General features: G+C 42.8%; 1 protein-coding gene across 7 annotated transcripts in view; it reads right to left on the bottom strand.

The window, feature by feature from the left end:
• The window catches only part of PPP3CB (protein phosphatase 3 catalytic subunit beta), a 76480-nt gene that overhangs the window by 28796 nt on the left and 22726 nt on the right, over nt 1-24958 (bottom strand). For all 7 annotated transcript variants that reach the window (XM_088475823.1, XM_088475828.1, XM_088475825.1 and 4 more), the window contains exons 2-9: nt 19367-19567; nt 9930-10054; nt 9331-9442; nt 8668-8813; nt 4726-4865; nt 4569-4646; nt 4322-4416; nt 3829-3954 (exon numbers count right to left, since the gene is read on the bottom strand). In XM_088475823.1, the coding sequence (XP_088331949.1) occupies nt 3829-3954; nt 4322-4416; nt 4569-4646; nt 4726-4865; nt 8668-8813; nt 9331-9442; nt 9930-10054; nt 19367-19567 (1023 nt within the window). The remainder of the gene's footprint in view (nt 1-3828; nt 3955-4321; nt 4417-4568; nt 4647-4725; nt 4866-8667; nt 8814-9330; nt 9443-9929; nt 10055-19366; nt 19568-24958) is intronic.

Genomic DNA, 24958 nt, shown 5'->3' with positions numbered 1-24958 from the left:
CTGGCCGATCACCTCGCCACACCTGCGGAGGCTTGCGTCCGTGGTTAATCGTACCCAGTCCAGGATCCAAAAGATGCGTCCCTTGCTCAAGTGGGCGTCTGTAGCCACCAGGCTAGGGACCAGCGAACCTCCGGAGAGAGACTCATCATCTGGGATCTGAGCAGATGAGGCAGTCTGTTCCACCTAGAGGGGATCAGGTGTTGTAGGGGCCTGGAGTGAAACTGAGCGAACTCCACCATGTCGAAGGTGGACACCAGGGATCCCAGGATCTGCACTGCAGAGTGAATTAACACTCGGCGACTGTGTAGTAGTCTGTGCACCCGGTGCTGTAATACCAAGATTTTTTCTGTCGTTAGGAAGATTCTCTGAACCTGAGAGTCCAGGAGGGCTCCCAGATGTACCATTCTTTGAGACGGTGTCAGGGAAGACTTTTTAGTACTCCTGAGAGCAGTAAGGACTGAATGGACTTTTGGAGCAGCAGGGCTTTGCGTGGGTCTGATGGAGGGCCTGTGCAGAAGAAATGCTGGGGAAGGGGTCACCTCAGGAAGGATAGGGCATCTCTTACCCAGGCGTCTGTTGTGGTCTGATGCCAGAACTGGGCGAATTGAAGAAGTCGGCCTCCCACCCTGGGAGTCCTCAGGGAGAGGCCCGCCCCGTCATGCTGAAGGCTTGTCCTTAGATTTGGTAGATGGACGTCTAGTAGCCCAGGTCTGTTTGGTCTTAGCCTTGGAAGCCTTAGCTGATGCTTGATACCTTGAAAAGGACTGACCTTTAGCTTTTCCTTGAGGACAAATGGACCAAAAGGATGACATCCGAGGCTTCGCATTATATGCAGAAGGCAGGAACGCTGTCTTGGAAGCTGCCAAGGTAGTCATAATTTTGTCCTATTCTGGGCCAAACAGAATATCCCCTGAATAAGGCAGAGACTCCAAAGCCTTTTTAGAGCCTGCATCTGTCTTCCATGAGCGGAGCCAAACAATATGGAGGGCTACTACAGAAGTGGCAGATCCCTTGGAGGCTAGGAGAACCATATCCATAGCTGGCTGCTTCACCCAAATAGGAGGCTGCATCTCTAATGTGAGATATGTAAGACAGCTGTTCCTTCAAAGCACCAGAGGGAAAGGTCTCTTCTAGGGCCACTGCCCAACTCTCAATGGCCTTAGCCACCCAGGTCATAGCCCTAGCAGGACGAGTAGTAGCTCCTGTAAGAGAGTATATAGATTTTAGACAAGCGTCTATCCGTTGTCTCCTTCAAGGAAGTTGCAGTATGGATAGATAAGGTAGCATTTTTTTGACCAGACACAGCTGGAGAAACTTCCCATTTAGTGCAATCAGTACCTGGAAGAGGGTAAAAGGAACGTAAACGCTTAGGCAGCTGAAATCTTCTACTGGGCATATTCCATGCCTCACTCATATGATCAGATAGCTGATCAGAGTGAAGAAATTCTGGTAAAATTACCTTCTGTCGTTTAAAGGATGGCTGTTTTGCCTTAGGAGCAGGTTCTGTCTCTTCTATTTGAAGAATAGATTTTACAGCTCTAACAAGTGCAGGCATATTCAATTTAGAGGGGGTTTCCTCGTCTCCCGAGGGGGAGTCAGAGTGAGAGAGGTCTGCATCTTCTGCCCCCCAGATGATAAATCAGAATCTGATAGTTGGGTGGACTGGGAAGATAACACAGCATGCTTAGTAGGTTTACTAGGTAAGGGTCTTTCTTTTTGCAGCATTTGCTGAAAAGCTGTAGAAGTATCCGCCAGACTGTGCACTTAGGTAGAAAGTACATCTACCCATGGGGGAGGCAAAGAATTTGCAGGGAGTACCTGCTTTGGCCATCCCATAGGGGGAGTTACCACAGGGAACGTTAGATGGGCCGCAATTTTTATCAGCACTTGTGAAAAAGTAGCCCAGGTTGGGTCCTGAGGAGAGGACACTGGGGCTGATGGGCCCGGGGCAGTATAACACGATGCACAAAGACCATCCTGAATGAGGTCCTCTGAAGTCAAGCCTGCTGAGCAGGACTTACAAGACACCAGAGTGGGAGGAGCAGGCAACTTGTCAGTCTTGCCTCTGCTAGACATAGCTGCAAGAATAATGTAACACAATCTGGCACAGTGCAGTGAGCAACCCCCGCTGTATGTGTAATATGGCACAGTGTAGTGCGAAACAGCGATATATAGTATGTGATAGCCCTCACAAATATATGGAGATGTGAGGTACAATGAACCCCCTTATACCAGTGGTGGCGAACCTTGGCACTCCAGCTGCTGTGGGACTACATATCCCAGGATGCACCGCCAGAGTTTTGCTATTAGGGAATGCTAAAACTGTGGCAGGGCATGCTGGGATATGTAGTCCCACAGCAGTTGGAGTGCCAAGGTTCATCACCACTGCCCTATACCTTTAGTATGCCAGAGTTATAGTAGAAGAAAGGTATAAGCTGACAGTCACATGAAAAAGAAAACAGCAGCGCTAGCATAAGTCACGAACAATGCAGAATGTAGAATATAACTGCAGTGGGCACTAAATTCAACTACACAGACCGCAGGTAGGCTATAGCGCTGTAAAACCTGGCCATTGGGAGAGGTATACACGGGGACTGTACCCAGCGTTCCAGGAGACCTGAATGCAGAAAATGGCTGCCGTCTCAGAGAGGGTGGTTGGTGAGGGAAGAGAAGCGAGAACGCAGTGGCATGGCGCTCTGAGCTGGGGCAGTGGCCACAGGAAGAGCGCCTTCTCCCCTATGCTGACTTTAACCACTGGGTCCCCTGGCCTTACATATGCCCTGCGCCAGTACTTGTAGTGCCCTGGTGGTCTAGTGGAGTCCCGGATGAACCGGTGTGCACATCAGCGCCTCCGGGCTGTCACCTAAGAACGGAGGTAAGACTGCGCAAAAAAGATGTGGGTCCCCGAGAGCGTGGATCCACCTTACCTGTCCCCTGGATTCCGAGCTGCAGTCCGAGGAGCCTCATTAGCTAGATCCCCTCAGAGCCGCGCCGAGAGTACCTAGCAGAGGGCTGGTGTCACACCACCGCGGAGGGGTGTTGGAGCAATAGTGCAGACATCCAAAGTACTGTCTCGTGCTGCTGCTCATTAGTAGAATAAATAAAACTAAAATTAAATCATGAAAATAAGCTTGGGCTGCTTAATAGCAGCCCCCTGTTAAAACGGTGTTACAGCTCCTGCCAGGTACCAACGAAACATAGTTTCCCTCAGGCTGTGGGCGGGGTATAGGGGGAAGGACCGGAGCATCCTGGGATTAAAAAGCTTTGCTGTTGGTGTCCAGTCCACCTAGTCCCACCTACACCCCATTGTCTCCTTGTGGAGCCCTATGGACCCTGAGGAAGAAAGTTTTTTCTCGTCTGTATGAATGTAAAAGTCATCACATTTTCATAAAACATTCTGCATAAGACAACAAGAAACTCCAAGTATGATAACTATCAGAGAGAAGGTAACAACTCGGTATCATACTGGTCACAGGTTTACACGATACCACAAATGACAGCTTGCACCAATCCAAGGAGGCTCCCAGATATATACACTATACACGCCCAGGAATTGCTGCTAGGGGGGGTGCTGAAAAGTCGAGGTTGGCTTTGTTCTTTTTTTAAATGTATTTTATCACCATGTACACAGAATCATTAGAGTAACTATTTGTAATCTTTCATCTACACCATGGACCCTGTTTAACAGCATGATATAGTCGTTTTCTATTTTTTTGCTTTATTAGCATTAATATCTTAGGGCGTATTCACTTTGACAGCAATGACAGATGTAACAAAGACTATCCATGCAATAAAAGGTTAAAGACCTTGCAGTAGACAACACTATACCTTTTTCACCGACAAATGGCAGTGACCAAGTGAAAACATCCATGAAATTCGGCAGCCAGTACGGGTGTGGTGAGCAGTTGAACTGCCGGATATTCATCACATTATTTTCATACTTTAATACAGCAGCTGTAATGGGAGTGTGGAAATTATTAGGAGAAGTAACCTCCTAAAAAAACCAATCACAAAAATCATTTTAGTTTAAAGAGTATATTTCTATCTGATCGGAAAGGTAGGTTAAGGAACATGTAAAGGGTATATTTTGGGGAATTAGAGGCAGTGATTGGGCAGGGCCACAGCTAGCCATCATAATAACCATGTAGACACCACACTCCACTTTCTCCCATTCAAACGTCACCTGCAAATGTCATAGCATTAGACCCTCGCATTAAGCCGACTGGGTACTAATAGGTGGATGAACTCATTATATTCTCAACATTTTGTATTTTACACAATATTGCACACCTGGAAGGAACGTATAGAAAAGAAAACATACCTTTATTATTGTAGACATCTAAATAGTTAGGTGCTGAAAATATTGTTATTAAAGAAGGGAACCCTGTTGTTTGACTTTTTCTGTACATTCGATAACTGCAATAATAAAAAAAAATATATATATATATATATATATATATATATATATATATATATATATATATATATACACCAATGAGGTGAAACCTGAAAAGATAATAATGTGGACATCAATATAGGTGGCAAATGATTATCCTGTATGTCCTTACCCTGCATCTTGTGCTTCATGTGCTCTGATGATTGACAGCAGGTTGTTAGTCAGCAAAAACTCACAAACGGCTGGGTAACTTAAGAACGAAAGGAAATAAATCACAACTGACGGTAAAGTGATGCAATCCTTATGCTTATGTTATGTAAGCCACATACCTATAGAAGTAAGAGCACCCTCTGACAGTATTATGACTGAAATGTTCTTGTGACTTCTCGTTGCCAAAATCTTCTGATGGGTCAGACCATAACAAGTCACACATTGGACCAAATGCTGGAGGTTCTTTGAACCTGTCTAACTACAAACAGGAGAAACCTCAGGTTTATTAAAGTGGTCTTAGAACCGCAGAACAAAACTTAACAAATCAGACTTTCATCACACTACAAGCTTTGCTCTGGGATGAAAGCACCTCAGAAAAAGGTGCATTTGCTCACTAAATCAACACCACAAAATATTTCTGCAAGAAAACCTCCAAATTAGTAGTTTAGGTCAGAGAAACTCATCCACTGCCAGTGCCTGCAGTCCATTATAAACCAAGGCACAGAGCCCTGTATTTAAAAGTAAACTTTTACTTGACAATCATCATCCATAAATTACTTTCAATATCAAAGCTACGAGACTATCCCCAGCAGAAGTGAGTTTTTCCTGAACCTAAGGCAGAGAGAGATTTACTGCGTAAGAAGGTCCCTTTAAAGTTAACAACCTCATCAATAATTATAGCAAAATGTCTCTATTTCCATTGCAAAATAAAAAAAAAAACGAATCCCCAGATTATTCGGAGTTTGCGATTTGTAATCTGATGCCATATCATATCTCGTATGTCATATCAAAAAATAAAAATCTGAATATCACATAGTGTGAGTGAACAGAATACAAAAGCTGCTCCCTGTAAAAGTCTGCTGCAGGATATAGTACTTAAGGTGCGTATCCACTACGCGGACTTACAGAGCGATTGCACGATTACAACATCGTAATCGTGCAATCGCTCAGTAATCGGCCGCAAATCATGCATTTAAATGTCAAAAACTACCAGAGATGTGCGTGCCTGCTGGTCGTTTTTGACATCATCATCGCCCGTACATGGTGGTCAACCGGATGATCACGTCAGGTTCAGCATGTACGGGGATGATGAATGTGCCTACAGTGAATGACTGAACGTTCAGGGTAGGCACATCACAGACGGAGAAATGACAGCACGATTACAATGTCGTAATTATGCTCTTGTTTCTCCCTCTATAAGTGGATACGCACCTTTACACTTTGGTTATCTGTCCAATATTTGACAACATGCAATACAAAAGTAACAATTTTATAAAATCTTACTGATATTAAGATATCCAGTAAAAATTTTTTTTTATATATATATATATATATATATATGTATATGTATATACATATATATATATATATATATATATATATACATACATACACACACACTGGTGTGGACTGGCACTCCGAATACCGTTAGATAACTGCTGCCGGTGCCCTCACAACAAGACAATGTAGAAGAGAACAGTGCGGCACTCGTGGCATGTATACGTAAAAGACGAAAAGCGGTGGCTGGTTTCAATGTTTCAGTTCGGATTGAACTGAAACATTGAAAAGCATGTGAGGGCACCGGCAGCAGTTATCTAACGTTATTCGGAGTGCCAGTCCACACCAGTGTGTATGTGTATATATATATATGTATGTATATGTGTGTATATATATCACACATACGTACACACATACATACATATATATATTATATTGGATGGCAAGCAGTAATAGCATTGTTTATTTGTATACAGTCACCATTTGGTACAGCAGTTTCCAGAGAATATGAAGCCACTGAAATTAATCGCGGCCTTACCGAAGCTTACAGTCTAAATCAATGATCTGGGAACAGGGGTAAATTACCCCACATGGGGTAAAAATTTAATTCCTGGGGGTATTGGACGGACAGCCGGGCATGCATATGAATCATTCTATAATATAGAATGATTCATATGCATGCCGGGCTGTGCTGCAGGGAGGCTTTAAGCCGGACACCCGCTGAGATGTTATTACCAGCGGGTGCCCGGCTCCTTCCCTGCAGCGCCGCGTTAGCCGGACGCTGGAGTTCTCTTCTGAACTCCAGCTTCCAGCTCTCTCCATACGCACTATGGAAGAGACGTCATGACGTCTCTCCCATAGTTCCGAGGAGCAGCCGGGTGGACAGGACGGCGGCGGATGCAGGAGCTGGGATTAAGGTCAGTTTTTTTTTTTGTACAAGCGGTACTACAGGGGCATTATATGGAGGCACTACTACAGGGGCATAACTATGGGGGCACTACTACAGGGGCATAACTATGGGGCCACTACTATATGATGTCCTTCCTTTCAAATCAGGGGGGGAACATCGACGTATCTAAATATATTTTTGGGTAAAAGGTAAAAAAGTTCCCTGACCCCTGGTCTAAATTCTCTACCCAAACACTGTCAAACTTGTCAGAAGCCAATTAACCCATGTAGTTTAAGTATTTATAGCAGACTGGTAACGAGTGTGTAAAATAATGTACGAAACCAGATATGAGACGTATCATGGTTTATTTGTCATCAAATTTTTCTACTTGTGCCTTACAGGCTGTAATATACTGCACAGCAAGCCTAATAACCCATAAATACAATGTAATTTGAATAAAACAGCACATAGAAGGTGGAAAAAGGCAATTTCTATTAAGAGGTTACACCAGTCTTGTCATGTAAGGTCTGAGAGGCTGCCTTGAAATCCTGATGGACTAGCACAACTTGTACAAAGAGCAACATGTCTGAAGTGCTTAGAATTCAGCTTAATGACAGTATACCAGCTCCCTAAACATAATCAGCCCATTCAGGAGATCAAAGCTGTACATTTAGTTCCAACTTCAACAATACAGAATATGCTGCACATCAATTCCTATATTATGTCGACACATAAAATATTCCATTTTAGCTAAAGTCTGCTTTAGGGTACAAATCAGAAAAAAATAAATATTTTTCCTTATTAGGAGTATTCAGATAGTGTCTCAGCATATTAAATTGATTACCATTAATAACATATCATTAGAGTTTTTATTAAAATAATTATGAAGAGTTCCCAAACTAGGGTGCCCCTTTCCTATTTTATTTTTCTGCTTTGTACAAAGATGTATATAAGGAATGTAGTCGGCATCCCGGCGGTCAGAAATCCATAGATTTGAAAGTTGTCAGTGGTTATAATACTGGTATGTGCACCATTGTGTACTGGATGCTGCTATGACTATCGCTCCCAGTGGGCAACACTGTCATATGTATGTGAACAGCAAATAATTAACATTTCCTAGAAAAAAACATTTCACACTAAAACCCTGGATCGAATAAAGTAAAAATATTTTCACTGAATTAATAAACGATTGGTGCAACATGATATTTCCCGAAGCCATACTGTAATGCTGCCTTACAGAAAATGAAGAACAGTATAATATATGCTGATTCTCTTGGGTGCTGGTTGTATTATTTGTGATGTGCTGTGCAGTTGTGCATCTTGACAAAGTTCCCTGCTGGGGACTAAGTTTATTACGTAAAAACATTAAAGTATTGTTTTATACACACACACAGATGCTCCTAACTTAATGTCCGAGTCTCGTCCTACGACCAGGTCGTTGAACGAATTGGTCGATAAATGAGGAGGGGGTGCTGGTGCTGCTGGCCTGCCTGATCACTGTGATCACAGTGATTGGGACACAGCAGAAGCAGCGGATCATGGTAGTTGTTGCCATTTCTGTTCAAGTCAAGGCTGCCGGGTGAAGGTGTCACAGGGCTGACCGATCACAGGTCGTATGGGAGCAATATATGATGATGAGGTATTAAGCTTGGAAACGATGTTGTAACCTGCCGTTGTCCGCCGAAAATTACTGAGTGCCGCCTCCCATGTGCTATATATACACAATATATATATACACACATACATACATTATCCCCCCCAGATGGACTCAGAGAAATGGATTTGACTGTAAAGTACCAATATTCCTCACATACAAAAACACGTAACATGCTTTGGTATATTTTGTTTTATCAAGAGCCATGAAAGAATACCTACTGCACATAAAGATACTCACTCTTTTTATGTCATCTAACGTGTGTATTTCTGGGGAAAGTCCTCCATGGACACAAAGGAACTGTTGATTTAAAAGTGCAGCTAAAGGAAGACAATCAAATGCTTCCATACAGGCCTCATATACCCTCTCTGAATATTTTATCTTACCTAAAGGGAAACACAAACTGGTCAGTACTGAAATCATTGATAAGGATTTTCAATCTTAAACATAAACAGAAAGAACTATGCATAATTCAGTTCTTCCTTACACTTCATTGGCTAGGCCTCAGTGCTACAAGAACTATGCATAATTCAATTATTCCTTCCACTCCATGGGCTGGGCCACAGTGCTACAAGAACTATGCATAATTCAGTTCTTCCTTCCACTTCATGGGCTGGGCCTCAGTGCTACAACTTACATTTATGTCAGTTGCTTCAAGTGTCAATTCTCATATGGCCCCATCAGTAAATAGCAGCAAACAACAAATCATAGGCCTACCAATACATTTAAGTAACTTAGATGTGGAAAAAAATCTTTGTAATCCCCAAAATATTGAAAAAACAAGGAAAATGTTTAGGATATATTTTATATCTGAGGAACACTCCAACTGCAATGTTGATACATCATTAACAACGCATACTCAATACAATCTAAACAGACTTTTCTTAAAGAACTCTTACTTACATTCTTGTTTAAAAGTGAAATATTCTGTAAGGTGCCTGCATTCGTGATTGCCTCTCAAAAGAAAGAGTGTATTGGGGTACAGAATCTTCAGCACCCATAAATATAATACACACTGCAATTATGGGAAAAAGAAAAAAAGAGAAGAAAAATCCAGTACCTTAGTACAAGCGCACACAACAGAATTACATCCTCATAGACAACACAAACAAGTTTGTAATATCCACACACTATTGTTATGTACACATATATGTGGACATATACAGTATATAATCAATGCCAGCATGAGATTACATAATAAAGTAAACCTTCCATAAAATCAAATTGATCTGATAGAAGGAAGGCAAAACCGCCCAGTGAGTGATCCCTGGCTTGCTGGGTCATTAACAGATACATAACAAGCCTATTATATTTATCTGGTTAAAGAAAATGTTTTCATAAAAAACCCTTCATATTTTTAAATATTAATTTGAAGTTTTATACACAAGAAAAGAAAAAAATTCAGAACCAAAATATTTTTACAGAAAAAGAAGATACGGCAAACCTGAAGCCAGATAGAAATGAATGTTTGAGAATACAGTTACACAAAAGAGGTAATTTACCTCTATGCTAAAATAACCTCTGTCTACATAGTCTCCCAAGAAGAGGTATCTTGTGTTAGCTGGCGATCCTCCCACTTCAAACAACTTCATCAAGTCGAAGAATTGACCATGAATATCACCACAAACTAGGGTAGAAGCAGAAACACAACATTAAAATTTTTTATGAAAAATCGCTTATTTTGTTGTACAGTTTTGTTGCCTAAAATTAGAAGAAATCCCAACACTTGATCTATGTACATAACAATAAAAAAAATAAAAAACTTCGGCCACGATGAGGATATCCTGTCACATCAATTAATGTAAATTGTCATAACTCACTGTACTAGCTTGTGCCGCACCTTGTGTATAGAGCATACACCTGCAGTCTTAAAGGGGGGGATTGTCCAATAATATTGAATTTAACCAACCTTCCTCTCTCCCTTTCCTGCAAATAGTTTAAGTGGCAGTACTTTCCCTTGATCCTAGCATTTGTTGTACTTTGCTAGGCTTTGGCAAACATCAGTGGAATTTCTGATGAATCCAACACATTTTTGGCAATTGGGATTTCTTATTGGTAGGTGAATAAAGGGAGGGGACATCATGCACCAAACATTTCCATTGCAAGGGGAATAGAAGCTTAGGTGAAGATTTTAGCATTAAGGGACATATGTATCAAAGCTTGATGCGAGATAAAAATTTGAAATATATATCACCAACCAATCAGCTCCAAACTATCATTCCTCAAACACAGCCTGCAAAATGTAAGTTATATGTATATGTGTGTGTGTATAAAAATATATATATATATATCACCAACCAATCTGCTTCTCTCTCTCTCTCATATATCTATATATTTCTCTCTCTCTCTCTCTCTCTCTATATATATTCTATCACAATTTTATCTCACGTCAAGCTTTGATACATATGCCCCTTAGTCTTGATTCTAAATGTTGCTAGACATGTGGTCCACACTGCTTTGTTCTGTAGATGAGATTATTTACATCCCAATGGCATACAAGCTGGGTCACAACTGGTCCAAAACGAAAGCCTGGAGCCAGGACACACTTGGTGACCATAACGAGGTACAGACTGGATGAAACTCCAAGGTCAAACCAGGAGAAATAAGACTAAGGCTGGCAGGATTTAAAAAAAAAATGCAGGTGCTGAGCAGGATAGGGACTGTTGTTGCAAGTAAGTTCGTCTGTGCAAATATAGAGTCAGTATTCTGCCTGAACCGGATTCAGGGCCACAAGCACTAGCTGCCAGAAATACCCGAGAGCCACGCCGAGTAGATACTCATGGTCTGAGTAGCCTCCATGGGTCTGTGCACCCGCAAAACAGTGGGAAGACACTGAGCTTATTATTATTTTCTTCTTACGGGAGTGCTCTATTCTGAGGGACAATTTTAAGTAAAAACCTTTTTTATGCTTATTTTTCTGCAACATATAGCTCTATTTCAATTTGCAAAGAGAAAATTACACTTCCCTATAAATAACACCTGCATAAGTCTATCTTACTTCACTTGCCACATACTTTAGTGCACATTCCCATCAATTACGATTAAGATTACACCCTTAGGTTACTTTTCTCAAGATAATTCACAATGTGGTTACCTACCAAGTGATCACATTTTCAGACTTTATTCATATATAGCTACACACAACGATTTTTCGAACGATTTAACTATAACGACGTGGTTATTGTTAAATCAGTTGCAAAATCGTTCATCTTTTTAAGCAGAACGATGAACGATAATCATTCATGCGTGTTCACGTTTGTAGTTCATTGTACATTCTGACTGTCCAACAAACGATTCGTTCAGAAAATCATTCATGTTGTGCAGAATGAACGATAAACGATTTGCATTCACTGTATGCATGATTAAAAAATCGTTCATCGTTTTTGAAAATTGTTCATTATTTTAGTAACCAACAATTATTAGTGAACGATTTTCTTTCACTTTTTCAAGGGAAAATCTGAATGAAAAACGTTCACTAAAATCGCTGGTTACTAACACCGTTGTGTGTGTACGCAGCTTCACAGATAAGTAACCCATTCCCTAGAGCAGCAGCACACACCCAAGATAAAGTCTCCTAGATGAAATGTGTGAAAAGGAGTGCTGCCTTGTCTTTTACTCTCAACTGGCATTATAGATATATTATATTCATGTTTTAAATCATGTTTTTTAAAACTACTACTACTTCAACTCCATAGGGGGCACAGGAATGACTGTGGTATAGCCTGGAGAGGAGAGTCTGGGCACCAAACGGTTAATGAAATTTACCCACAAGCTCAGGTTCCTCTCCTCTATACTCCGCCCCCAGCCACTGGACCTCAGTTTAGTTTGCAAGCCCACGGCAGGAGCAAGGCAGGAGTAGGAGGAGAAGGTAGGCCGGCATATATACAGAACCATACACACCATGGAAAGTATAGCTGGACCGGTCACCAAGGAAACACCCCCTGGCAGACAGGTGCGTCAGTGTGGGCTCCCTGTGCCCCCTATGGAGTCAAAGAAAAAGACTTGAACAGTTAAGACATTTCTTCTTCCTCCACTAAGGGGGCACAGGGATGACCCTATGGGCGGGGGATGCTCCAGAGCGGCAGTGAGCATAGAATGCCAGAAGGCGGAGTCTGAGGAAGCAAAAGTATCAAATGCATAAAACCTGATGAAGGTATGAGCAGATGACCATGTGGCAGCCTTACAGAGCTTTTCTTTCAGCAGAAGCCCCACAGCGTGCTGTCCACGAAGCCCCCACTGACAGGGTGAAATGCGCCGGACCACGGCAGGGCTAGGAAGGCTTGCCAAGGACGAAGCTTGGTGAATGGTAAAGTGAAGCCAGCGGGCCAAGGCCTGCTTAGTAGCCAGTCAGCTACTCATATGAACATCATGCAAGACAGTCTCCGACAGAGTCAAGAGGACTCTCTGGTCCTCTTGACATAAAGCCTGAGAGCCCTCACCACATCCAACGAAGCCTTTAGCTGAGATGGATGCGTAGTCTGAAATGCAGGAACTATTTCTTGATTAATATGGAAGCGGGACACCACCTTGGAAAAGTAGTCCAGGCGAGTCCTCAATACAGGCATGTCCAAAGGGAACACAAGAAATGGGGAGCAACACGAGAGGGCACTCAAATCTGACACCCTCCAAGCTGACGCGATGGCTAGTAGAAACAATGTGTTCCACATAAGTCAATGCAATTCCTCTGTCTGTAACAGTTCAAATGGAGCAGACTGGAGAGCTCAGAGAACTAAAGATCGATCCCAGGGAACCACAGGAGAAATGAATGGTGGCTGAACATGGAGAATCCCCAGAAATCTTAGCTCGGTTCCCGGAAGTGCAATCTGGCTTTGAAAAAAGGACAGAAAAGCCGAAACCGGGAACTTAAAGGATGAGACCCCAAGGCCCAAATCCAGACCTGACTGCAGAAAGGAAAGCACATAGGAAAGTCAGAAAGACCTGGGATTTAAACCCCTAGTCGAAAGCCATGAAAAATATGTACACCAAAGCCTATTATAAAAATGTGCCGATGAAGGCTTTCTAGCCTGCAGCATGGTCCGAACAACCCTCCTGGAGGAGTCCTTCTGTTCTTAGGATGGACGTCTCAAGAGCCACCCGTCAAAGCGAGTCGGGCTAGATCCGGATGGAAGCAGGGGTGCTGAGACAGAAGATCCGGCCATAGTGGAAGACGCAGAGGGGCATCTATGGAAAGGCCCAGAAGATCTGCATACCACACCCGCAGAGGCCAATCCGGAGCCACCAGGATAAGAGAACCTCCTTCCAGTTTGAACCTGCGAAGGACCAGAGGAATCATTGAGTTCAGAGGGAAGATAGAAATTAGAGAGAAGGTCCAAGGAAACGCTAGTGCACAGGTTCTCAAACTTGATCCCTCAGGACCGCAAACAGTGCATGTTTTCCAGGTCTCCTCACAGAATCACATGTGAAATTATCTCCACCTGTGCATCTTTTAAAATGTGTCAGTGAGTAACGAATACACCTGTGTACCTGCTGGGTGACCTGGAAAACGTGAACTGTTTGGGGTCCTGAGGACAGAGTTTGAGAACTACTGCGCTAGTGCATCTACCAGGAGAGCTTCCGGATTCCTGGTTCGGGAGCAATAGCTCGGAAGCTGATGATTGTAGCGAGACGCCATCATGACGATGTCCGGAAGGCCCCAGCGAATAATAGCTGGAAGATGTCCGGATGTAATGCTACCCACATACACAACGATATTTTTCCGGATTTGGCAGATTTCGACGAATCGTGACGACAAATAGTATAAAATATGGCCAAATCGTGAGTGTCCACTCAAGATCACGACACCAAAGCGCATCCCAGCACGATGTACATCGCATCTTCAGATCTGCTGTGCTGTAGGGCAGATTTGCCAATCTGGGACCCAATGCAGCACTGGATGCACGATAGATCTTAAGTCAGATTGGACATTTTTTACTCCAAATCGTGACCACGACTGCTGGGGAGCTGCCTGGCGAGAGATCAGGGGAAATCGTACACATCATGGGATTGAGAACACATCGCTATGTGTGTGGGCACCTTAAGGCTCACTTGCCTGGCAGTCTTTACGACCTAAGAAGTCCGCTTCCCGATTTTGAACGCACGGATGAAGACTGCGCACACAGTGCTGGAAGATGCCGCTCCACCCAGCGAATAATGCTGCCGACTTCTTGTCTGGCTCCTTGACTGGGAATGCCGTCCTGGTGATTTATGCAGGCCACCACGGTAGCGTTGCCTGACTATCTTCATCGGACGTCCCCGAAGGAGGTGCTGGATGCTGATGGAAAGCTGGCTCTTTTGATGCGTCCAACGGGCCTGAAAGTTTGGCTGAAAAATTACAGCCCCCCACCCCACCCCTGAAGGCTTGCATCGGTGGTAAGTAGGACCCAGTCCTGGATCCAACAGGAGAGGGGTCCCTTGTCCAGATGAGAACGCTGGAGCCACCATAGTAGGGAGAGACGTACCCACCTGGGACAAATTAGAGTCTGAGCCTTGATCCAACGCTTCAGAATGATTCCCTGGAGAGGCCGGCAGTAAAACTGACTGGACTCCACGTTCTCAAAAATAATGACCCCAGAATTTGCATGCATGAGTGGATGGACACTCGCCGCTGACCGAGAAAGGTACGAATTCTGGCTTGTAATGACAAGAGCTTGTTCAGAGGGAGGAAGACTGAACACTGGAATCCAACAAGGCTCCAAGGTGGAGCATCTCCTGGGATGGAGATAGCGTGGATTTCTACCAATTGATTATCCATCCGTGTGACAGAAGCTCTACTGTCAGATGGATATGATCTCTGAGAACTGCTGGAGTTTGTGCCAAGAGCTGCAAGTCATCCAGGTACGGTAAAATTCTGATGCCCTTGTGGCGCAGATGTGCTACCATGACTGCTGTGACCTTCATGAACACACAAGGGGCTGTGGACAGACCAACATGTAACGTTGAAATTGATAGTGGTTGGCTTGGATAGCAAACCGAAGAAAATCCTTGCAATTGGCTCAAAAAAGGGATATGCAAATAAGCATCCTGTATATCCAACGATGCCATAAAGTCCCCCGGTTCCAATGCTAGAATGAAGGTCTGAAAGGACTCCATGCGGGAAGAAATTTGTTTAGATGTTTCAAATTGAGAATGGGTCGAAAGGAGCCATCCAGCTACTAAACCAGAAATAGACTGGCGTAAAAGCCTAACCTTCTCTGGAACGGGGGAACAGGAATAACGACCCCTGAGGCCAAGAGAGAGCAAAGAGACATCTTGACAGCTTCTGCCTTTTCTGGCTGTGTAGGAAGGCCGGTGGGGAAAAACTTGGAAGGAAGGCGGACGCTGCCGAAAGGTGAGAGAGCGTTGATACACCACACCTCTGATCCAAACGTCTCTTGTGGTCAGCATCCATACTGCCGAAAAGCGAAGAAGCCTGCCTCCCACTCGGAGGACCCTCGGGAGGAGGCTTACCCCATCATGCGGCAGGCTGTACACTGGCTTGGCAGCCAGAAGTCTAGTGGACAAGGGTTGCTTACTTCTGGGCTTGGAACTTTAGGGGCTGAACCCGGTCTTCTGTGAAAAGACTAACCTCTGGCTTTGTCTTGTGGATGAAATGAACAGGAGACAAAAATTCTAGGAATCGGTGTGGCAACTGATCCAATTCCAGACCGAACAGTAAGTCTGGCTGCGCACTGGGACGGCAGACACAAGTGCTCTTCTGGCTGCAATTGCAGAAACCGAAATATTAGAAGATAAAATTCCTGAATCTATGGCTGCTTTAGAGAGATAAGAAGCTAGTTCTCTAACATAAGCAATCATGGAAGCAAGTACACCTCCGTGCATGCCAGAGGTAGGTCCTTCCTCCAAAAAGTCTGCCCAGCAGCCGACAGCTTTAGACACTCAAGCTGATGCGAGGGCTGGACGAGCAAGAGCACCTGCATTGACAAACGGACTTTAAAAATGTTTTCAGTTTCCTATCCATAGGATCTTTCAGAGATGCTGTGTTAGGGATAGGCAGGAGGGATGACCTAATAAGATGTGTTATATGGGCATCTACTGGGGGAAGAGACTCCCACTTTGCCATATCCGCTGCTGGGAGAGGGTATGCAATACGCTTGGAAACCGGAAAGCGTCTACTAGGGTGAGTCTACGCCTCCGCCAAAAGGGCTTGCAGCTGTGCTGATGACGGAAATTCCGCAACGGTCTTTTTTTTTTTTTTTAAAAAGGTACCTTGGATCCAGGGGGTTTCAAAGCTAGCATCCCAGACAGAAATTGAACTTGGGACTCATTACTACTGTACCCCAAGCTCACTAGGCTATTGGCAGAAATTCCAAATTCTCCATTAGTAGAATGGACTTTACTGCTCTGATAAGAGCCTCGACATCTACTGGGGACATAGCCTACTTTGGGACAGAAGAAGTCTCCACACCGGAGGTAATGGACGCCTTAGCCTAGTCATCTGAAAACACCTCTGAATTTGAATCTCCGCCAGATAACGGTGGAGCTTTCGCATGGAGCCAGCCTACATCTAGGAGCCCTATCCTTATCTAACATTTGCTGAAAGGATGTGGACACCTGAGCCAACCCCTGGATCGGGGTGGCACAACGACAGGGACAGATGGTACTGGAACTGACATGCCGTCTACAAACTGTAATATTACCTGAGTCAGCCGTGACGCCCAAGCCAGTTCTTGGCTGGAATCCGTGGGCTAAATCACCTGTTTTAGGCCCAAGCCACTGGCACTCTGGCCATCGTGCTCCTGATCTGATGGAGACATTTCTTAAAAGTGCGCAATACTGCGACGCCTACCTCCTTGGTAGGTTTGTTTCTGGACATCCTGAGAGTCGCAGAAAAACTCCACATACACCAATAATAGGTAAGGGCTCACCCCTGTCAGGGGTGACCCTCAGTGACCAGTAACCACAGCAGGTACAGGGACACAGGCAAGGTGCACTTACTTACAAACACACATACCACTGAGTGCAGAATATGGGCTTATGAAGCTCAACAAGCCAGCCAAAAGTAGCAGGAAGGAAAAATGTATCTAGCGAGCTGCTGGGAGAAGGAGACTGGAGCCCACTTCTCTCTCCAGCGCTGAGGCAGGCATTGTGGTAAAATGGCTGCTCAGCATCTGAGAGGAGAGAGGCTCTGCCTGGGACTTGCTGGCTGTGGAGGGAGAGCGACCCCAGGGTTGAAGGAGAGGCTACAGGGAAGCGCCCGTCTCCCTCGGCCGATATAACCCTGGGGAAATGGCTGCCACTGCTATTAAGCAGCCCCCTGCCCATGTAATATTCCCTGGTGGTCTTGCGGGCAGCGCAGTCAGGCCGGGAGCCCCCACTGACAGCACCACCGGAGGTCTACTGCTTCAGCGGTGAAAGGCCTGAATCCGAATGCATGCAGGGAGCTGCCTTACCATCTCCCCGGTGAGCGCCGGCTTCGGCTTGCGGCTCCAGGTGTGAAGGATACCGCGGCCGAAATCACAAGCCCAGTCGCAAGTGCTGCGGCCACCGGCACTGGGGCGGTGGATCGGCAGTGAGGGCATCCTATAGGACGCCTTACACTGGAACACTTACAATAAAAGTAAATAAAATTAAATTGAATATGGGGGGGGGGGGACATCTAACACATCCACCAGGAAAATGGTGCCCAGCTCCTGCTCCTCTCCGGGCTATACCCCAGAGTTATCCTTGTGACCCTAGAGATGGAAGAAGAAACTTTCTAAGTTCCATATTTCCACCTCGTGTCACAGAGAACCTCATACACTTGCTTCTCCATATGTCTGAGATTTGGGTGTACCCTAGATGCCATCAACTCAAATAAGATGATATAAGAAGTCTTTATCTGGTACATTTATATATTGAAATTAGTTGGAACAGTAATTCATAAGAGTACTTCACCATTTGTATGTCTCAGTTTCACTTTTACACACAGACTAAGACGTGCAACAGGTTAGAGATGCTTGCCACCTTGATTCAAAGATGGAGTGGATAACGTATCCTTAGGCTTATTGTCAATTCAACATGAACAATTAAACATCACTCTTACATATCCTGTACTCCTCAAAAATAGGTTCTATGTAGTGTATATAACATTAGAGTCAATTATATATCTACTTAACTATTTTGTAAGTTATACACAGATGGCGAAGTAGATATATGGTAAACATAATGGATGGTACCGTCTACACCTTGAAGCTTAAGGGCACAAGTTCCCAAACTCCGCCATTATAGTCCAGGTTTTAGGGATATCCATGCTTGAGTCCAGATGGTTAAATCAGATTGACTGAGGTACTAATTAAATCACATATGCTCAAGCAATGATATCTTTAAAACCTGGACTGTAATGGTGGAGTTGAGAAACCTCTGAGCTAATTTATTGAGTAAAAGTTGCTGGAGGGCATGCACAAGCCAATGAATTAAAGTTCGCTGAATGTGAAAAATTCTTTAATCCATTCAGCACATGTAGCAAGCAAGCATTGACAAAGTAGTATAATATGGAAACTACTTCTTTAGTGTTCCCTCTAGCTCCGGCGGCAGGCAGGGCGCCGGAGCTAGAGGGGGCAATCTTGGGCGCGCGCGACCGGAAAGGGGGCGTGGTTATGAAAAGGGGTCGTGTCTATAAGACGCGTCCCCTTTTCGTCATACTTGGGGGCGTGCCCAGCGCTTACGGACATGCCGGGCAGCCCCCAAGCGCTGCAGAAAGGGAGAATAGATGCCGGGCGCATGCGCCCGGCGTCTACTCTCCGGCGGTGACCGGATCACCGCATGTTTGTCCACCCGCGGGACACTGCGTCCCGCGGGTGAGAACGGCTCCCGCAGGCTGTTAGGGCAGGGCGCTTTTTGCCCTCCTCCTGGAGGGCAGGGTGCTTTTTGCCCTCCAGAAGGAGGGCAGGGCGCCGCGCCCCGCTAAAACAGCCTAGCGGGAACACTACTTCTTGATGTAGGAGAATGTGATATGCCTCACCTGTAATGGGTGCTTCAACTTCTATCATGGTCTTCTCTCGTCGTAAAATTGCAGCACCCTCATTGATGATTCTAAGTGCGATTTCTTCATCTACCCGGCCTTCCTTTATTAAGTGGTTTTTCAAAATGTCCACTCTGGGCTTCCCGTCAGTGTCAAACACTTCTTCAGATGTTAATCGATGTGTTGGAGGAAAAGGGACAGCTGCAAAGAGAAATCGTAATTAATGCCAAGTAAGAAATATATGGGAAGACATACGAAACCCCTAATTCATAAAACATTGAAACACACATGAAACAATATACACAGTACTAACATAACCAAGTACATGAGTTTAACTTGTAGATGTTGGAAACGGAGACTGCGTTAAATTAACTCCCTAGTACTTTATGTACCTTATCAGTGCAAGTTGCAGCCTGTGGATAAGACGTAATAAAAATTATTATAGATAATGAAATATCCAGATGTTTTCCAAATTGAAATTCTGCAGAAACAATGAACAGTAAAGGAGTTTTAATTTAAAAAAAAAATAAAAAAAAAAATCATGCTATAAATCTTGAACACATGAGCGCCTATTAGGCTCTGGTTACAGCTTTTATATTGCTCTACTCTGCAGTACTGACAATGCCAACATGAAAGATCAGGTGGGAGACTAGCTGGAACAATAGTTGGAGTCTTAGCTGCCACCAATATTTCTTCCCAAGTTCAAAACAGAACCTGTGGTCACTACATTCACATTACAGCTATGTACCTAAGTATTAACAGATGACTGTATAAATATATTCTTGATGTAGGAATTTATCTAGTTTATATAATTTACACTGTACCATTATCAGCTTTCCTTTCCAAAATTCCAGTATTTTCTCCAAGGTCTCTGCTGTCACTAATTGCAGTGTGATAATCATCTAACACAATACTTTGGGGATGTGGCCTCATTGCTAGGGATCTATGTTATGATGTTATTGAGTTATCAAACAACTCTTTGTACAGGCTACTTAAATCCATGACTTGTATACACATCAACTGTACTATTCAAAAGCAATCACACCACCTTTTTAATGTTAGAATTACTTTAAATAAAGCCCACTAAAGGCTTATGTCTCCATTGAGATATACTGAAGTTACAGAATGTGAAGAGCATTTCCAAAACAAAAACTAAGCATCATTATTTAATAACATTTACATTAATAAAGCCAACACCTGACACATCTTTGATATCAAAGTTATTATAAAGGGCTAGCAGGAAATAAGCAGGCAGGTATGAGAATTGCAGATCATTTTGAAACAGTTATAACAATAACACCAAAATGACTGATAGCGAGTGTGGCTATTTAAGATTGTATGCGACTCCTTTTTGTGTGTTATTTAATTACACAAATTAAATTTTGAATTTAATGGAATTTGTGAATATAGAGAATAAATAAAAAGGTTGACAAATAGTCTTTAGCATCATATTATCTAGGGGAAAAAAATACAGAAAACAAAATCAGACTGATTTCCTGAATACTGGTTATAAAGAAAAGAACATTCTAAATAAATGTGCATCTTAGTCTATTTGCACTGTATAGCTCAAAGCCTCTCACTACTGATCTTCAGTCAAGCAACAAAGGATGCCAATCCATTATAAAATACAGTGGGTTAATGCAAAATAGCTTCTTCTCTTCCAAATTAGAACATAATCAACAAATCTGGACCCTAATCTCAAAACATCTTCTTCGCTTGTAAAACTGGGTTAATGTTTAAAATGTTTTCATTCAGTGCACATACTAAAACGAGCAAATATAAGGACAGCACTGTCCCCTTACAACTATTAGTCACCATGATTTCAATGCGACTGATGTCCAATAATAATGCTGACTAGTTCTTGGACTGCAAGAAAACAGGGTATTTTTTTTTTATTTTTTTTATTCTGCACAGAGCCCACCAACCAATAACTATTTCTGAGATTATGTGAATATTAGAAGCGACATAGATCACTAATGCCCTACACATGACGTCCGTTGGAGGTGCTCCCAAGAGTCAAGGGGACAAGTACTATGCAAATACAAAGAGAAAATTTTTTATTTATTAGACAATAGTAAAATATAACTTTTATTAATATACATTAAAGTCAGATGTCCACCATCCTTAATAACCAGACACAATAGCACACAATGCATAGAGCAAATTTTAATATTTCAACGAATGTAACAGACAATTTTTCAGTGGTTACAACAATTTTGGATAGGGATCTATCCTGCAATTCAGTGTAAATGAGGGCTGTTACTTTTTCAAATGGTTTTGCTTGAATATATCCATAACCACATGGTATAAATTTGTAATGCGGTGAAATAAAACTTATTAAATCTTGAATATTGAAATATAAAAGATCTCCCCATACATAGGGTCAGGTCAGATGTACTAAGCTCTGGAAAGTGATAAATTGGAGAGTGATAGCACTAAGTTCCTGATAAAGTGATGTTATCAGTCTTCCAGTGGAGTAAGTACAGTGAATCAACAGTTTTTCTTTGCAAACACTGGTTCACTTAGGGGCATATTCAATTAGCCGCGGGGTTTAACCCACGACCAATTGCCGGCCAAAATCCCTTCGGCGTGGGGAAAAGCTATTCAATGAAACAGCCTTTTTACAGCGCCCAAAAATCGTGACTCACGCGGAAACACACCAATTCCGCGTAAACTGCGGAATCAATAGGTTTTTTCCCCCGCGCGCTCTGCTGATTTGGTGATTTTTACCTCACACCTCCATGATCTGCGAGGTAAAGTTCAACTGCGGGGACTCACACGCGGGTTATCCCAGCGGCGCGGCAATTAGCCATGGAGTAAACACCGCAGCTAATTGTATATGCCCCATAGTGTCGAAGCTGAGTGGTTATAAATAATACGATATACCAAATAACACACAGCAAACTATCACTGAGTATATATGAGGTACACTCACTCACTTAAGGTGAGAATTAAATAGTACATTTAGGAGGATATGTACTAAGCTCTGGAAAGTGATAAATTGGAGAGTGATATACTACTAACCAATCAACTTCTAACCGTCATGTTACAGACTGGTTTTGAAAAATGACAGCTAGGAGCTGATGGTTGGCACGGTCCACGGCTTAGTACATAGACCCTTTAGGGGCCTACGTATCAAAGCTGGGAGATAAAATTGTAACAAATAAATTAGCAACCAAATCAGCTCCTAACTATAATTTTTAAACACAGCCTGCAAAATGTAAATTGGAAGCGGATTGGTTATTACTTTATCTCTCACAATTTTATCTCTCTCCCAGCTTTGATTATTTTTTTTAATGTCAAATAACCAATCAGCCTCCAATTTACGTTTTGCAGGCTGTGTTTAAAAAAATTATAGTTAGGAGCTGATTTGTTGCTAATTTGTTACAATTTTATCTCTCTCCCAGCTTTGACACATAGGCCCCTTAGTGCAATGATCAAAAAAAGAAACATAATGAATTAAAGAAAAAAAAAAATCAGAGAGAAAAAAGTATAATAAAGAATTATATGATATTCCACTCAGTTTCTACTTCCCATGTGTTCTGGGACAGCAGTGAACAAGTGGGTGAGAGCACTATAAGTGAGATTGATTCTGAAAGAATAAAAAGGCAAGGAGACCTTACTTCCGGATTGAATTGCTTATTAACCATCTAAAAACACGTAGGATGCCATATTCCCCTCTTTTGGCATCTATAATGTATTTATATTTGTATATGGAGACATTATTCCGTGACAAAGCTTAAGGTCATCGAGTTTGACACAATGGTGTAAATGTACTACAGCAGCATGCACCGTACTGCCATAACGGTTCTTGCGTCGCCTCTTTCCCGAGGCAAAACAGGAAGCACTACCGATGAGATGTATGAACATCTCATTTGCCGGAGTGGGGGCGTGAAAACTCCCCCCTCTGGCGATCCCTGCCTAAGTATACAGCGCATCAGCCTAGTGCTGATGCGCTGTCTCACCTTGTGGCTGGCTCCACTGGGCATATGCGGGATCTCGCAAGCATTGCGAGATCTGGCGTGAAGCCCCCAAGCCGGCAGCCGCCACAGTAGGGACAGTGCTATTCCTGCTGTGGTGGTAGGGCAATGACAGCTGCAGCTGTCGATATTGATAGCTGAAGCTGTTAGAACAGTCAGTGCCACTGACCATTCATACACTGCCCTGCACATCGGTGCCATCTTGTAGATGGACCCTTCAATATTACATGTGTACCTCATGTATAGTCAAAAGTGATACAGTTTGCTGTGTGTTATTTGGTATCTCATTATTTGTAACCACTCAGCTTCTACCTTATGTGGTTAAGTGAACCAGTATTTGCAAATAAAAACAGTTGATTCACTGTACACACACCACAGGAAGATTGATAACATCACTTTATCAGGAACTTAGTGCTTTGGGAGACCCACTACTTTACTAGGTATCAAATCTTGAATATTGAGATATAAAAGGTCTCCCCATACATAATAAGTTTTATTTTGCCGCATTACAAATTTATACCATTTGGTTATGGATATATTACAGCAAATCCACTTGTATTAATGAACACAGCCCTCATTAACATTAATTTGCAGGATAGATCCGTATCCAAAATTGTTGTAACCACTGAAAAATTGGCTGTTACATTTGTTTAAATATTAAAATTTGCTCTATGCACTGACATGTGTTTTGTGTCTGGTTATTAGGATGGTGAACATCTGAATTTAATGTCTAAAAGTTATATTTTACTATTGTTTAATACAGAGGCTCCCAAACACGGTCCTCAAGGCTCCCCAACAGTTCAAGTTTTAGAGATATCCATGATTAAGCACAGGTGGCTTAATTAGTGCCTCAGTCAGTTTGACTTAACCATATATAAAGAAAGATCCGCGCTCAACATGTAAATCAGCACTACTATAGGCAATATAATAATTGCAAAACGAAACTGTGTGAGACCAGTACTTATAGTATTGTGTTTATTTAGATACAATAGGTCATAATCGGGAGTAATTTGGCTCCCGATTATTGTTTGTTACTTCAACTGCCGTTCTTAATATTTTTTTTTTACTCCTGTTCCCAAATTGAAACTTATACCAAAGAGAGATTGTATTTAAGTGTAGAATATACTTTATGTATAAAAAAATTAAATACACTTTTTTTTTTAGATATTCAAGCTAAAAGGTCACACTGTGTGTAAATGTAGAAGTCAATATTTTATAAAAACTATGGTCTCTTAGCTTCAAAACAAGACCAACATGAAAGTTTTATGACAATTAGAAGCAAAGTTATGATTCGTTTTAGTTGAACTTACAAGCATAAATGGTACATTTTTTGTCATGTTTGCAACCCCGTAGCATGAACTATCACTGAGGGCTAAACATTTACACATGAAAGTTACTTTATGTCATGTATCATCCTACCAAATTTCACGAAAATCTGAGACGGTCGGGTTGAAAAGCTACTTTTTTGTGATGAATTGGCATGGAACGACCCATAAAGGTGACTTTCCAGGACTGCAGCACCAGACCTTTTCGTCACAATGTGACGTGTGCTCCCTGGCACTCCCATGGTTCCCTGCAGCTATCTGTAATAGTGTACAGAACCTTCACCAAG

The sequence above is a fragment of the Taudactylus pleione genome, unplaced genomic scaffold (assembly GCF_031769625.1).
Source record: "Taudactylus pleione unplaced genomic scaffold, aTauple2 ptg000016l, whole genome shotgun sequence".
In the NCBI taxonomy this organism is placed as follows: Eukaryota; Metazoa; Chordata; class Amphibia; order Anura; family Myobatrachidae; genus Taudactylus; species Taudactylus pleione.
The sequence above is the reverse complement of the archived record's forward strand: the minus strand, read 5'-3'. Positions and strand labels throughout refer to the sequence as shown.